The 16292-nt window shown below is 51.6% G+C and overlaps 4 protein-coding genes across 4 annotated transcripts; all 4 read left to right on the forward strand.

Moving 5' to 3' along the window:
* Positions 1–2834: 2834 nt before the first annotated feature.
* BO88DRAFT_331598 (uncharacterized protein) lies at positions 2835–7470 on the forward strand (the record flags this gene model as incomplete). The annotated part of the gene is made up of 3 exons (XM_025702686.1): positions 2835–4076; positions 4132–4241; positions 4311–7470. The coding sequence occupies 3 exons, from the start codon at positions 2835–2837 to the stop codon at positions 7468–7470; spliced, it is 4512 nt and encodes a 1503-aa protein (XP_025566269.1).
* Positions 7471–8742: 1272 nt separating this feature from the next.
* Positions 8743–9964, forward strand: BO88DRAFT_161205 (PP1-complex regulatory subunit GLC8). Its single transcript, XM_025701600.1, has 3 exons — positions 8743–8957; positions 9016–9736; positions 9817–9964. Exons 1-3 carry the CDS (start codon positions 8918–8920, stop codon positions 9935–9937), a joined length of 882 nt encoding a protein of 293 aa, XP_025566270.1. The 5' UTR covers positions 8743–8917; the 3' UTR covers positions 9938–9964.
* A 1357-nt stretch (positions 9965–11321) lies between these two features.
* sfh5 (CRAL/TRIO domain protein) lies at positions 11322–13469 on the forward strand. The gene is made up of 2 exons (XM_025703781.1): positions 11322–12488; positions 12552–13469. The coding sequence occupies exons 1-2, from the start codon at positions 11728–11730 to the stop codon at positions 13204–13206; spliced, it is 1416 nt and encodes a 471-aa protein (XP_025566271.1). The 5' UTR covers positions 11322–11727; the 3' UTR covers positions 13207–13469.
* A 170-nt stretch (positions 13470–13639) lies between these two features.
* On the forward strand, positions 13640–16233 carry BO88DRAFT_381030 (terpene cyclase/mutase family protein). The gene is made up of 3 exons (XM_025704560.1): positions 13640–14501; positions 14564–16009; positions 16061–16233. The coding sequence occupies exons 1-3, from the start codon at positions 13831–13833 to the stop codon at positions 16149–16151; spliced, it is 2208 nt and encodes a 735-aa protein (XP_025566272.1). The 5' UTR covers positions 13640–13830; the 3' UTR covers positions 16152–16233.
* Positions 16234–16292: the final 59 nt, after the last annotated feature.

A 16292-nucleotide genomic window follows, 5' to 3' on the forward strand; every position in this document is an offset into this window, starting at 1 on the left:
GAGGAGGAGGAGGAGGAGGAGGAGGAGGAGGAGGATTATGGATGGATGGGGTTATTATTTTGGGGGTTTCAAGATGCAGTCAATCATCGTTATTAGTGAGTTGATCCGGAACATTTGCTTTGCTTTGCTTTGCTTTGCTTTGCTTACTCTTATGGGGTTACGAAGAAAAGTGTCTGACCTGCAGGTTACCTTTTAGTTAGCTAGCCAGCTAAGTACGTACTACTAGCTAGACTTTCCATTTCAGTCCACCCACACTCATCAAGTTCTTACTCATTCAGTCACCCTCCCCCTCGCCCTTCTTCCCCCCTCATGTACAGCTGATCGGTTCAGTAAAAGAGGCGAGACACCCACAGACAGAAAGTGAGAGTGGCAGAGAGTCCTGACCGAGGATGGGAAACAAGACCAGACAGGCTGAGCCCATAACTCTACTACTGACTAGTCGGGCCAACACAGTAAGGGGGGCGGCCAACAAATCAGTGGCTCCCGACGGAGGGTCCGTCATGCATGCATGCATTGCCAGCTCATCAAGGAATTTCTCGCTCTCTCGCTCTCTCTCTCTCTCTCTCTCTCTCTGTCTGTCTTGTCTCTCTTCGCGCCCTCTTGCTGTCCTCTTTTCTTCGTCCCGGGCGGAAGTTTAGTTCGTTCGGTAGGGGAGAAAAACTAAGAAAAAGGGAAAACAGTATCAGGATTAGTCCGGTTTCTCATCTGTTTCTCTGCTGTTTCGTTGGCCTGCTGGGGATCTGACCGGGTTTGCTTTCGTGTCTCGTCTACTCCGTACTATCTACTACTGCTGCTACTACTACTACTTATCTTCCACACTCACTGATGGGGATAATGTTTGAGGGTCAGTCGATATTTACATGATGTTTGTTACTTTACTTGACTTGATCAAGTTGTTCAGCTGTCCCCCTCATAGCATAAGGGAATTTACTACTTAGATACATACGTAAATTTACTTAACTGATTTCCCCAGATCGGGACAGGTCAGCCGTCTGGGCTGCAGAAACTGGGAGGGAAGTAATGGAGAGTTAGTAGGTAATGTACCTGCTCCCGCCCCGGTCCCCAAGCAAGGTACAAGTTGACGAAGTAAGCCAAAAAAGAGAAAGGAGAAAAAAGAAAAAAGGAACTTATTTTCTTGCCTCACCCTGCAGCTTCATCGGTCCCTGCAAGCGGCCGATTCGAGTCACCGCCAACAAATCCACGCCTTCTTTTCCTTTATCCAGCCGACCAGCCAGTCACACAGCCTGACCAACCACTCTTTTCCATCCTGCTCTGACTTGCTTTCCCTTTCGCCCCCCCTCCCCCCCTCCGGATCGTTCGATTTGCTGGCATCCGCTAGTCGTGTAGGAGTAATAGTACTGCCCACGGGAGTTCCTCGTTAGTAACTGGTCTTTGATTTTTGATTCTTATTTTTTTTAGGAATATTCTTTTTCGTATTTCTTTTTTAGATTTTCTGATTATTATTCTGTTATTTCCTTGAGGAGTGTCTGTCTGTGTCTGCATGTCATCCCGCCCACGGCCAAGTCAGCCAGTTGTCCCTCCCTTATCCGGACGAGGTCGGAGTTTATCAGCCTGTGAATCATTCAACTATTCCTATTCTACTACTATTCTTCCCTCATTCGAATCCCTCTTCTACTACTACTTACTTACATGCTGTACTTACTTGGTAGCTGACTTGACTGACTGGCTATCCCACTGTTGGCTATTATTTGTTTCGGTGCTTAGTTATTTTTATTTTTATTATTATTATTATTATTTCCCACCTTCTTGGTATATGTCCCCGAAATAGTGTGTGGGTGTGGATTATATTTCTCCATTTTCTGCAATCTACCCCCCTCCATCAGTCGTCCTCATTATTGTTATTATCCTGCCCACTTTCATTTGTAGTATTGCTTCCACCATTACTGCGTCTACTTACTACCTACTTACTTACTTACCACCACCGCACACTCCATTACCCTCTGCTCCAACTTCCCCTCCTCTCTCTTTTCTCTCTGCCTGTGTCTAGTTTTCCCACTTTGCCTTTTTTTTATTATTTTGACCCTTCCTCCTCTTCTGCTACTACTCTTTCTTCCTTCGTCCTTCTCTTCTCCCACCTCAACACTCTACCAATACCACCACCACCACCACCAACAACACCATTCCCTCCCACCACTCCTACCACCATCCCCATCTTCTCGTCGTCCCCTCTCCCATCCTGGAGCTCTCCATCGTGTCCGCCATTAATCACCATCTGGATTCCCCCCATGAGGATCGAATCTCATCTACCGCCTCTCCTTTAGGAGGACCATGCGCTAGTGAGGGAGCTTCTCGCGCCGGGGGCATCTTGCAACCTCAGCTGTCTTCGTCTCGGCCTAGTGTCCAGGAGACGACTGCCCATGGCAACACCATGTTCGATGCCCAATCCGATGCTCTTTCATCCACCTTGGCTTATGTGACCTGTATGTGCGCGCACGGCTCTCTTTTTTCCTTCTCTTCTTCTTCGATCCCGACTCTTTTCTGTCCCATTTTTTCGCTCTGTCTTCCTCCGTTTACTCCTTTCGGGTCATTTTGTGCGCGTCCACTTAATTGGCAAATTAATTTGCCGAATCGCCTGCCCCCTTGTCCTACGCATCGATATTGGCTTTCTTCATGCGACCGATTGCTGTCCTTTCCCCAATAGTATAGCCACCCAGCCCGACTAACTACGTGCTAACGGCTCGGCCTTGTTTTCTGGCTCGTCAGGCTTGATTCCCTCATCCGTTCAGGCAACTACACCATGTGAGGCCGCGCCTCAATCTTCCACTCCGGTTGCGACTTCTAGCATGTCTCCCATGCTCTTTTCTCCCGACGCAATGGCGGGTCGCACCATAGGTGAGTCTGGCGACTTGGATCGCCCGATTTCGCGTGTCGCAAGCCCCGTCTGCTCCCAGGATGGACAGTCCCAGGAAAACAACCATGGCACCCTGCCTACGGAGCTGCCCAAGGTATCCTTTGAGGAGTTGGCCGTTCGTTATCGTCAAAATCATCATAATCAGAGTCGTCGGAAGACTTTGGAGCACCGTCTCCATGCCCTCAAGGTTTCAATGGGGATTTCGGCGCGCTTCGTCCGTGTCAGTTCAATCGTCCAACGAGGCTTGGTCGACCGCCTTAAACACGATGATAAGCCCAATTTTGTTGCTCTCTACCATACCCTGGTAGACCTCCAGGAATCATGCGATTCCGCTTTCCGGCGCAACTTTCACCGGCAGGATCCGTTGGAAGAATGGTCGCCCATCCGCGAGTCCTCCGTGGACCGTTCCCCGGACTTTTTCCTTCAGTTGAGTCCCCAATCTAGGTCCGATCTTTTGGAAATACTACATTTGGCCCGTACCGATCCTCAATTCATCTTGGAGAGGATAAGAGCCCTGACTCCTAGCCAATTGACGGCCTTGGTATCATCTGCGGGCGCTTCAAGCGATCCCAGTGAGATGTCATTCCCACCACCTGCATCCCGTTCCCGGACTCATGCCTCCTTTTCAAAGCGCTCTTCTGCCTCTTCCCTCAAAGATCGTGCCTTGACTTTTGAGCGTACGGATGCCCTGTCCACTCTGCTGTTCAACGTTTATGCGTCCCCATTGGATTCAGATGCCCCGGAAGCACAGCTCCGCTTGGATGTTTGGTCGTCTGTCTTTGCAAAACTTGTATCCGATGGCGGCATCAAGTACGATCCCCTACTCGGCCACATTCTAGGTTCCTGGGCCACAAACAGTGAATGGAAAGCGAAGCCCAAATTTGAGCTTTATCTCATGGATATCCTGCAAACCGGCGCATTTCTCCTGGAACATGTAGAAACTCCCCCTGGCATGAGTTTTGGTACAGAGCCTCCCGACCCTTTGAAGACCGATGTGGCCGAGGAATTTTTTGCTTCTGCAGTAGATGCATTATTCCAGCTTTTGGATGACCCAGATGGAGGGCTTCCGCATGCGGTGATGCAATTGAGCAGTGCTATTTTGCAGAAACTCGAACGTCAGGACGGTCGTGACCGTTTCCTTGAGTTCTTGTTTGTCCAGTGGTTCTTTGCAAAATTCCTCTATAGCGCACTGACCTACCCCGAGGTATGAGAAGGCTCAGCCAGATGTTTTAAAGCTCCTAATCTAACACAATGTCCAGGCCCACGGTCTCTTGCTTGACTTCCATATCAGAAAAGATGCTAGAGAGAAGCTCCTCGGACAGGTCGGACTCCGTGCCTACTCGCAAGTCTTTGCCGTCCTTCATTCCATGTCCGTTGTCCCTTCATCCGGTCGCTACGTGAAGCCCTTATTTAGAGCCTTCGCTAACCCACCCTGTAGGAACCACTATTCTATGGCTCGTCCCGCGGTGAGAAGGCACGTTGAGAGCATGCTTTGCCGGTTCGACCATGCCGACCCTCGCAGGAACGTCATCGGAATACAACCCTCTTCCCGCGCGACAGCTATCAGCAGCCGGGAATCGCCTGCTGCATTCTTGATGCTCTCCGCTGCTGACATCTTAACCCTGCTGAATGCTCTATTCCCTAGGACAACCGCTTCTACATGCAATTCCCCGCTCTCGTCTTCCGGGATGCCTTCCTCCCCTGCTGGTTCTTTGGCCGCTCGGTCAGATCGCTCTATAGCGTCTATCATTGAGCCAGGATTCTTCCGGCCTCCTTCCGATAACATGTCCATTCACGCCCTCCAGGACCAGAGATTATTTGCTTCTAACATGGCCTTTTTATCGCTACCGGAGAATTGCATGAGCCGCAATGCTGACAGGATCCGCTTCGAGTTGTCAGATCTGAGCGAGCCCGATGGTCGTGCAACTCTGGAACCACCTGCAGCTGAAGAATGGACCATCTTCTCCATGAGCCGAAATGGAAGATGCTTGACCTGGGGTCTTTTCCCCGAGAATGGCCCGTTCAGTTTTCCGGAGCACGATTCTGTGGACGACGTTCAGTCTACCACCTTGGGAATGGAAGACAACTCTGAAGCTCTCCAAACAGCCATTGTGAAACTGATTCAAGATAACCCTGCCGATGATGCTGCAGAGTATGGTTTCATAGATGCCTATGGCGTATCCCAAGAAGCCCATGTATCCCTAAAGCAAAAGTTCGATAGGGCCATGGCACACTGCCATCATGACTCCGATTTCATCGGGGCCCACTACTGGTGGAATGCTGGCCGACAGCTTGTCCGCAGCGTTGCAAACTCTCCCTCTCGACGCGTCGACGACTCGTGGATCCTCGAGCCCATGCACGCATCGTGTGTCCGCTCACTCGCTACCTCACGGACGATTATTGAACGGTGTGAAACTGATCTCGTTGCCCTCAATAGGCATGTGCAACGGGTGCAGAGATCCGTTAAGGACTTGATGGCCACTGTGGCTAAACTTCGAGACAAGATGTGGTACATGACTGACGTAAAGCACTCGATGAGGTACGAAGATGCCAAACATGTCGCACTGGCATTGAAGACTATGATCTACTCTGCTCGCCTCTACAGACAAGCACCTAGCGATGGCCGGTCTCGCAGCAGCATGAGACCCTTTGGAAACTCCCTTCTTCAGAAACCAGAGTTGCAAGTCATGAATATCATGAAGGCACCGAGCAGTCAAGGCGGTCCCAACAAGCTGTCGGACGAGCAGGTGGACTTGATTCGCAAATGGCTCTCTCACAATAACATCGACAATTTCTGCAAAGGTGAGGAGCGAATCCACCGGTTCTGCTACGAGGTAAAGACAAGCATCAATCGACTCGTTGGCGAGACCATGGCCGAAACCCCGGTGCTGTGGTCCAGCGAATTGTACCACAAAGAGCGGGCCATGTACGAGGGCTCCAGTAACCGAAGCTTTCTAAGCCTCTCCTCGAGCATGCGACCGTTCAATATCTCTAATGAAGACACGCCACATGCCTCGCCAGTCCACGGGACTACTACTCGTCCATCAGACACTTCAAGGTTTACGCAAGACCTACCTCCGCTGAGCTCCAAGTCCTCTTTCCAGAGTCTGATGTCCGATAAGTGGAAAATCCCTCGGGAGCCCTCGATCACAGACGCCTCTTCGATCGGCGGATCCCCAGGAAGGGCTGCCTCAACTACTACCGGCGATTCGTTTAGCACATTCTGGTCAACACCACAACCCGCACACTATGCACCAAGTGCTTCCAGCCTATATTCCCGACCCCCCTCTATGTTCAGCGATAACGGTGTCCAGTCATCACGTCGCAATGATCGCAAGACGCACAGCAAAGGAGCTTTCTTGGACGGCCTGAAACAGACCCTGACGAGCTTGCTCTTGAGTGACTTGGGCTCCCCGGTGTGGAGCTGTGGAAGTGAGACAGACGCTTGGTTCGGAAACGCACTGGAACAGAAGAGAATCCGAACGCAGATGAAGAAACGCGCGCGCATCCAACAATTTTACACCGAGTGTGATGAGCGATTCGTTCATCATTCTCTCCAACGCACACCGTCGGACCGTCGGAGGAGCAGATCGCTGGAGTCTGCAGATCGATCAACAACCGGGGATGCCGGGACACCGTCTGCATCTGCCGCTGACAACTCTATGCAATCAGACGAAACACAGCGCTTCTCGTACGGGACTGTCTTCCGACGCCTCATAGAAGTCTTCTCGCGACATGGGAACCCATTTATCAAGCTGAAGGCGTTGCGGGATCTGCGGGCGCTTGTTGTTGCATCTTTGAACTCCGATAACGATGATGCAAGCCCTTTCAGTGCAACTGAGCCGCCCGCCTGCCCGCGAGGTCGTACTCCCGGGTTCCAGAATAAGAGAAGCGCCCGTCATAGCTTCTCCGAGTCTGATGCCAAACGGACTCATGCCCAGGAGTCCTCTCATACACCGACGACCCCTGCGGCCGAGTCTGTCATTTTCGACTCCCGACCCTCCGATTATGGTGCACCCACTGAGAATCAAATTGTTGATGCTCTTCGCAGCCTCCTCCTTGAAGTGAAGCCGAAGACCCTTTTCCGTGACTTGCAGTTCATCTCAGCCTTTGTTCCTTCGGAGACGTTGAACAAGACTGACAGCGGGACTGCATTTCTACAATTTGGCTTGGCGGCGCTGAGCCTCAAGGACGAGATCTGCAATAGCATGGTCGAAATTGCCGACAACATTGTATCTCAAGAATTCAGTCGGCGCCATCCGCCTGGTTACGATCATACACCCCGGCCCGGGCACGCCCTCGAGGATGCTGCGGGCATGTGGATCATTACTGCCAAGGAAGGCAATCCAGTCGCCCAGCGGGAACTGGCCATTCTTTACCTTACCCACCCCGAACTCCTCCCGCGGGTAACCCTACCACTCACTCTGCTGCGAGACACATTCAAGGCTGAAATGATGTACCGCCGCGATAAGGATTCCAAGTCCGACCCGCAGAGCATGTGCCTGGCACTGCACTGGATGCAGCTGTCAGCCAATGGCGGGGACGAACTTGCGCGCAACCGACTTCGGGAGCGGGAGGAGTTCGAGTCTATTGCATAAGTCTTTTTTCCCTTTTCGTGCAGTTCTACCCTTACTCAGTACTTTCCTTACTTTCGATTCGTTTCTTTCTTTTATTGCTTGCGAGCATGTGCTTGTGATCATCTTTAGGATTTATATCTTTTTTTCCTTCTCACCTCTTTCTATGACATTGATACCATTCACGACCTGCCGATTTTGGCATCCGGCGCGGGTCTACTTACGCAACTAATCCTGGTGCAGACGCGCAGATCTATTGATATCCTGTTTGACAGATCTGGATGGACGGTGTTCTCCCCGGTTTCCCCTTGGCTGTTGTATTTTGCTATGCTACTCTTCTGCGGGATGTCCTTCGTCTTTCACGGAGCTGGGCAGGGTCATGAGATTCCCCTATACACTTACACCTCTTTTTTGTGCTTGGGGCGGCATTCTGCTATTCGATCACTTGTTTGTCTACCATTTTGTTTCTTTGGGTTTTTTATCTTGCTGGTGAGTCGTCGCATCTTTACGGGGGACGAAGGAATCGGGCTCTTGGAGTTCTATCGCATACCGGGGCAAGGACGGGAGTGTAGAAACGCTTTGTAGTTCGTTAGCATCTCGGACCGCAACTGGAGGGACGCAGGGAAACCCGGTCCACCAGGGTTCAGAATACAAGCAGCTTTATGCAACGTTGATGGGGTCAGGTAGTCAGGTAGCAACCACGTAGTGGGTCGGGAGTCGACAGACGATCTCTGACAGTTTGAATGGTGAAGAAGGGAAAGTAGCAAAACAGATCCCCTCGGATGCTTGCGACGTCATCGACGGGCAGCCCCACGTGCCAGGTCACGGCTGGCTGTCTGTCTGTCTGTTTGCATTTACTTCTTCTGCTCCTTCTGTCTCTTTCTGTGTTTCTGTTACAAGAACTGTCAACCCAACTGAACCATCCATCTCCTGGTCGCCTTACTCTCTGACCCCTTTTTCCTCCTTCTCCTTTTCCCCTTTCTTACCCACCCTGTTCTTGCTAAGCAAAGACAAAAAGAGAAAGTGAATCGAGCCACCAGGTAATCATCAGATCCAGCTGGACCGCGCGAACGTGATTCATCATCAGCAACCGTGCCACCGCCCTCATTTGTCGGGCTCATCGCCAGAGGCTGAGGAATCCCACCCCCGCCTCATCCAGGCCTCCTTCTTGTGTGTCTCGTCGCCAGCTCAGCCTCAGATACTGCCTTTTCCTTCGGGCACTTGCAGCTGACTCTCACTGAATTTTCCCTTTCCCTGGCTCATCTAATTTCTTTCGGGTCGCATTTATTGCGCATCTGATCCGCTTTCTTATCTTGCTTTTTTTCCCTTCCTTTCCGCTTTTCCCCTCTTCAATTTTCTAATACTTTATTTTCCTTCTACAGCGGTCGCTGCTGTTTACTTTACCAATTTTCTATCTTCTTTCATCTATACATCTCGACTACACGACTTGATTTCGGTGCGCTTGGCGATCATGTCTCACCATATGGAGGATGCACACAAGCGACCCAAGGGTAAACAAGCCTGTTGCGATCATCCCCGTTCTACGTCTGGTCGCTAATCGGACAGCAGGTATCTTGAAGAACTCCAGCTCTCAAGTTCCGCAGGTCGCGCAGCATGCTCACGCCACTCTGACGATCCCTTCGACCTCGGCCGACTCTACGGACACCAAGGAAATCACTCTTCAGAACACCCTCCAGAATGCCGGTCGACGTCGGTCGTCATCCAACACTCGCCCCGGGTCTTCGTCGCGACGACAGTCTCTTGCCAGCATCCACGGGCATCACGACGAGTCTTCACCTCGCCTGAAGTGGGACGAAGCCAACCTGTATCTGACTGAGCAGGAGAAGACGGCCAAGATGAAGATCGATGAACCGAAGACTCCCTATGCGCCGCGCTATGACCCCGCCGAGGATGAAGACGAGCTGGCGGGTGAGGAAAGTCTGATTGATGCGCAAGAGGTGGTGGTGGACGAACTGGACAAGACGAAGAAGGCGCACAAGAAGGCGATCGCAGAGGATGATATTCCGGAGTTGGAGCTGGGAGAGGCTGAGGAGTATGGCGGTGATGCGCACATGGGAGATGCGGATCGGATCGTGCGCGAACGAAGCCTGAGCAATGACTCACATCGGGGCGGGAAGCACGTTGTGGTCGGGGCTGGCGAGCTGAATGGCGAGACGGAGTCTGGTGGAGATACGTTGATGACGGCGGGCGAAGCCGAGGAAAAGCATCGCCAGTTCGAGCAGCATCGGAAGAAGCACTATGAGATGCGGAACATTAAGGAACTCCTTGCGTAAGTTGCCCCTCGTTTTCCAGAATGGGGCTGTGGGATTTGTCATGGTGTCTGGTATACTGACGGGATTTGTTTTGTAGTCACCCGGAAGAGCTCGAGGACGAAATGGACGAAGATGAAGACGAGGGGGACAGCTCGAGTGCCACAGTGCCGCCCCCGATGCCTAGGATTCCGGAGCGATTTCTTAATGGAGGAAAGTGAGGGTGAAAGAATGGACGGACAGAAAGAGACTAAATCACCCTACCCGAGAAGGATTTACGACGGGAAGAGGGAACAGGAAAATGGATGGAAGGAGGGACTAGCTGATTCTTGCTGCATTAAACGGACTCTGTATATTCCCCAGCGTTGTTGTTTGGTCATGATGGGACGGACTTGTATGTATCTATGGGAAGTATTTTGCTTTTCTACTAATTTCTTTCTTCTCCTGCAAGCTGATGTGGGATTTGTCGGCTCTTTGAGACTCATAGCGATTGATGGGTTGATTGATTGATTGATAGACGAGAGAGATAAAATAAAATGAACCGGGGGGAGGAGAGTTATGAATTATTGACACGTCTTGTTTTCAAACTAGATACGTAGATACTAAGTACTCCGTAGTAAAATGAGCTAGGTAAGTGTCAGGGAACCGAAACAATCCACCCGAAGCAGGGAGAGTTCCAGACTTCTTGTTGTTGTCTGACCTGCTAGTAGGCCAGGGGGGGGGGGACTGAGTCGTCATCCTTCGCATTCAAAAATAGCAACCATCAAATACTACGAGAAAACAAAAACCAAAATACAGAAAAAAAAAAAAAAAAAAAAAAAAAAAAAAAAAAAAAAAACAAAAAAAAAAAAAAAAAAAAAAAAAAAAAAAAAAAAAAAAAAAAAAAAAAAAAAAGAGAGAATACAACTTAGCAAAGAAAAAGAACCAATACCATTAAGAGAAAAGGTGATAAGTAGGACCAGTAGTGAGTTAGAGCACGCGCCTCTTCGCTAAACCCTCGGGCTGGGCTGTCAAATCATCCGACCGACCACCTGAGACAAGGGAAAGAATAATAATAGTATCAATCAAGAAAGGCATACCACCCTCGAGTACTTAGTTACTTACCCGGTGCCTTGCATGTCATTTTGGAGGGAAATGAGTGGATGAGGTGAGTGTGTGTGTGTGATCAGTCACCGCATGCTGTAGCCTGTCAGGGGGGGGCATCATATTCTGGTCTCTCTCTTTCTCTCTCTCTCTCTCCTGAAACATCCTTGCAGGCCCACTTCAAAGATTCAGGAGGATGGGATGGATCATTTTGTTCCTAGTACGTAGCTACTAGCTATTTTAGTTGGTTGTTATTTTGAGTCACTTGGTTATGTACCTTTCACTTACTACTTCCCCCAACTCAGTAGATCAGATGTTGAATAAAGTTATAAGGTTTGTTGTTGTCTATCTATGGACTTAGTAGTAAAAGAGTCATCATGTATGAGATTGTCAACCATGGGAGGATAATGATAGATCCCATGTTTGTTTGTTTGTTTGAATTCTAAACTTCTTTGGATCTTGGTCTGAATCGATAGATAATAATAATAATACTTAGACTAGTTGTCTTGTCTGATCGCCGTTGGAAACCTCCTAAATGAAATTAACGGCCGCTGCAGCAATTAATTAATTAATCCACTGCTGCCTCTGATTGGATTGCACGCCCTTTTTTCTGTGCTTTCTTAGCTTCTCGTCTTTGCCTGCTGCTGTCGCTTCGCTTCGTTTCTTTTGCGCTTTCTGTCTTTCTTGTTTCTCTCTCGTGTTTTCTCCTCTTCTCCTCCTCTTCCTCTCTCTCTTTCTCTCTTTCTTTCTTTCTCCCCTACTACTGTGCTAATTTCACGGCTGTCATTGGAAAAAGCCCATCCCACTTTCGCATCCGATCGCATCACGCAATTCCCATACATTCTTTTAATTTTATTTCCTCCGCCCTCTCTCTATTCTATCTTCATTAATCATCTACTACCAATAATACCATCCCACTACATACATCATGGCCGATCAACCCGAAAAGACCGCCGCCGCCGCTCCTGCTGCCCCCGAGGCGCAACCTCCCACCACCACCACCACCACCACTACTGAGCCTGCGGTTTCCGAGTCCCAGCCTCAGCCCGAAGTCGAACAAAAGGTCGAGCCGACAGGCGAAGGAGAGGCATCTCCTGCCCCCGCTGCCGCTGCCACGGAACCTCCCGTGACGGAACCCGCTCCCGCTCCCGCCCAGGAGGCCGCCGAAGATAAGAAGGAGGAAGCACCCAAGGAAGAGGCCAAGGAGACCAAGGCTGAGGAACCCAAGGAGGAACAAAAGGCGGATGAGCCCAAGGCTGAGCCCAAGGCCGAAGAAGCAAAGGAGGAGGAACAAAAGCCCGCTCAGCCCGAGTATCTGGCCAAGAACCCGGCCCTCAGCCAGTTCTTCGATCGTCTGTCGGCCATTCTCTCCTCCACTGGCTACAATGAGATGTGGGGTGTCACCCTCAAGAACTCCTCGGATGTCCCCACCGTCAACATCCTCATCAAGTTCCTGCGCGCCAACGAGGGTAACGTCAAGCTGGCCGAGGAGCAGCTGACCAAGGCCCTGCAATGGCGCAAGGAGATGAACCCCCTCGCCCTGACCGAGGGCCACTACAGTGCTGAGCGCTATGGTGGTCTGGGCTATGTCACCAAGTACCCGGAGGCCAATGGCAAGGAGGTCATTGTCACTTGGAACGTCTATGGTAATGTCAAGTCTATCGATCAGACCTTTGGCGATGTGGATGGGTAAGTGCGGCTGCTGTTGCTACTATTTCGTGATTGATGGGGATTATATCTAACTATCACTAGATTCATCAAGTGGCGTGTCGCACTCATGGAGCTCGCTGTCAAGGACCTGAAGCTGAGCGAGGCGACGACCGTGATCGACTACGACGGCGAGGACCCGTACCAGATGCTCCAGGTCCACGACTACCAGAATGTCAGCTTCCTCCGCCTGAACCCCACGATCAAGGCGGCCAGCAGGAAGACCATCGAGGTGTTCTCCATGGCTTACCCCGAGCTGCTGCGGGAGAAGTTCTTCGTCAACGTGCCTGCCATTATGGGCTGGATGTTCGCCGCTATGAAGGTCTTCCTTAGCAAGAACACCACCCGCAAGTTCCACCCCATCTCCAACGGTGCCAACCTGGCCCGCGAGTTCCCTTCCTTGAAGGACAAGTTCCCCAAGACCTACGGTGGTAACGGCGCGACCCTCGAGGAGGATGCGTTCACGGTCAACCTTGAGAAGGCCCAGCCTGCTCCGGAAGCCCCCAAGGAGGAGGCTAAGGAGGAGCCCAAGCAGGAGCAGACCGAGGCCCCCAAGGAAGAGGCCAAGGCAGAACCGGCTGAGGCTCCCAAGGAAGAGGTGAAGGAGGAAGCCAAGACAGAGCAGCCGGCGGCTGAGGAGCCGACCAAGGCAGAAACTGCAGTGACGGCCCAGGAGGCGCCCGCCGCGGAAGCCAAATAAAAGCAAGCAAGAGGCGTAATTCACGCCTGGTCGGGATGAGGCCAGGATCACTGATCACTTAATTTACGGTAATGGATGGGACAGGTTGGATTGATACCCGGGGGAATCGGTAGAATGATTCCGTGTCGTTTTGCGTACTTGATACCTCTCGATAGTGTGTGTGCTTTATGTTCTGGGATTGATGGGGTGCAGAGGCACTAGATAGTAATATTTAATGTAACAGGTCATATAGCCTCCGATTTAAAGTTACGATGATTCTGTCGAGTGGACCGTTATTCCATGCGTTCCTGCATGCCGCAGGACATAATCGTATTAAACATCGTATTCCTGCCTATTTATGCTGATCGCCAGCCAGGCACCCCTGATGACTCAGCAGACAATGTCCCTCATTTCCTGCACCAACAAAACACTCAGCTGCACAACTAATACTGCACGAACAGCAGGCAGCAAATAACATCCGGGCAAGGGAGATTTAGTGTGTTGTTCTTCCTTTCTCCTCTTGAGTGCGGTTGTATCCTATAAACCGCCCTCTCTCACTATCCCTCCCCACCAATCCCAACTTTGCCATTTCACCCTTTCTATCCCCCATACCATACATAATAAGTGTACAACAACCCCATCACAATGTCGGGACCTCACATCGGCCCGTGGAGAACTCCCGCCCAAGGCCATCTCACTCCCGACGCCAACGGCGATCTCAAAACCGACTACACGCGCTGGCGTCTCCGCGACGACCGCGGCCGCCAAACCTGGCACTACCTGGAATCCGACGCAGAAAACGAGAAATGGCCTCAATCCATCGCAGATAAGTATTTCCTCGGTCTCCCCACGGGACTTCCCGAGCTCCCCAAACCCCAGACGCCCCTGCAATGCGCCGAGAACGGGCTGGAGTTCTTCTCCAAGTTGCAGCTGGAGCCGGGGAACTGGGCCTGCGAGTATGGTGGGCCCATGTTCTTGTTGCCTGTCTTGATTATCACGTATTATGTTACTAAGACGCCTATTCCACCGGAGTATGCTACTGAGATTAAGCGGTACTTGTTTGCTAGGCAGCATCCGGAGGATGGTGGGTGGGGGTTGCATATTGAAGCTCATAGTTCGGTGTTTGGCACTTGTATGAATTATGTTACGTTGAGGTTGGTGGGTGTGAGTGAGGAGGATCCGAGGATGGTTAAGGCTAGGGGGTTGTTGCATCAGTTTGGGGGTGCTATTTATGGGCCTCATTGGGCTAAGTTCTCGCTGGCTGTCTTGGGTGTTATGGATTGGGAGTGTGTCAATCCGGTGCCGCCGGAGATTTGGTACGTTTCTTTCTGTCGTTTCTAGTGTGGGTGATTTGTGGATGGGTTGCTGATTCTAGCAGGCTACTTCCTGACTGGGTGCCGTTTGCGCCGTGGCGCTGGTGGATTCATATTCGTCAGGTCTTCTTGCCCATGTCGTATCTGTGGTCGAAGAGGTTCTCGCATCCGTTGGACCCTCTCACCAAGCAGCTGCGGCAGGAGCTGTATACTCAGCCGTATGACTCGATTGACTTTGCGGCGCATCGCAACTCAATCCACAAGGCGGACAATTACTACCCCAAGACGTGGCTGCTGAATACCTTGAACTCTTTGCTCGTCAACATCTGGAACCCCTACCTTCGGCTCCCTGCCATTGTGCGTCGCGCGGAGGAGTGGACGTGGGAGTTGGTGCGCATGGAGGACGAGAATACCGACTATGCCGGTCTGGGGCCCGTAAGCAACCCGTTCAACATGATTGTGTGCTACGAGCATGACGGTCCGGACAGCTACTCGGTCCGTCGCCACCGCGAACGGCTGCACGACTACATGTGGATGAAGGACGAGGGCATGCTGATGAACGGCACCAACGGTGTCCAGGTGTGGGATACGGCCTTTATCACGCAGAGTATCGTGGTGGCCGGGTTTGGCGATGACCCGAAATGGCGGCCCATGCTCACCAGAGCGCTGGAGTTCCTGGAAGACCATCAGCTGCGCGAGAACGTGCCGGACCAGGAGAAATGCTACCGCCAGCACCGCAAGGGTGCATGGCCCTTCAGCAACAAGACGCAGGGATACACGGTCAGCGACTGCACCGCCGAGGGACTGCGCTCGACCATCCAGCTGCAGGAGATGCACAACTTCCCGAAGCTGATCTCGGAGGAGCGGTTGAGAGACAGCGTCGACTGTCTGCTTCTGATGCAGAACCCTACTGGTGGGTTCACCGAGTATGAAACCACGCGAGCATCCGAGAAGGTTGAGTGGCTCAACGCAGCCGAGGTATTCGGCGGAATCATGATCGGATATGACTATCCCGAGTGCACGACCGCGTCCGTCACCGCGCTCTCCCTCTTCAGCAAGTACTATCCGAACTACCGAGCCGCGGAGATCAAGACCGCCAAGGAAAAGGCCGTGCGGTACATCAAGCGGGTGCAGCGCGCCGACGGCAGCTGGTACGGGTCGTGGGGCATCTGCTTCACGTACGCGGCGATGTTTGCGCTGGAGAGTCTGGCCAGCATCGGAGAGACATACGAGACGAGCGCAGACTCCCGACGCGGATGCGAGTTCCTCATCTCGAAGCAGAAGGAGGACGGCGGCTGGGGCGAGTCGTACCTCAGCAGCGAGAAGCACGTGTATGTGCAGCACGAGAAGTCGCAGGTCGTGCAGACGGCGTGGGCCAGTCTGGCGCTGATGGAGGCCGGGTATCCGCATAAGGAGCCGCTGCGAAAGGCAATGCAGCTGCTGATGTCGCGGCAGCAGGCCAATGGAGAGTGGTTGCAGGAGTCGATTGAGGGAGTGTTTAACCAATCTTGGTGAGTATACCTGATCGTAACTCGAGAGAGCTTAGTACTAATGAGTGACAGCATGATTTCGTATCCCAACTACAAGCTGTACTGGCCGATCCGGGCGTTGGGATTGTATGCGCGCAAGTTTGGCAATGAGGAGTTGGTCTGATTGCAGCAGACTTTACTATGAGGACATGTATACTAGTTTACTAACTACTACTTTCTACTAATCGATAATATGATTTATGTATACTATGGTATTTATAGTTGATCTGGACAGTATAGTATACATAGTATATATGTAGCCAAT

This window comes from Aspergillus vadensis (assembly GCF_003184925.1).
Source record: "Aspergillus vadensis CBS 113365 unplaced genomic scaffold BO88scaffold_3, whole genome shotgun sequence".
Taxonomy (NCBI): domain Eukaryota; kingdom Fungi; phylum Ascomycota; class Eurotiomycetes; order Eurotiales; family Aspergillaceae; genus Aspergillus; species Aspergillus vadensis.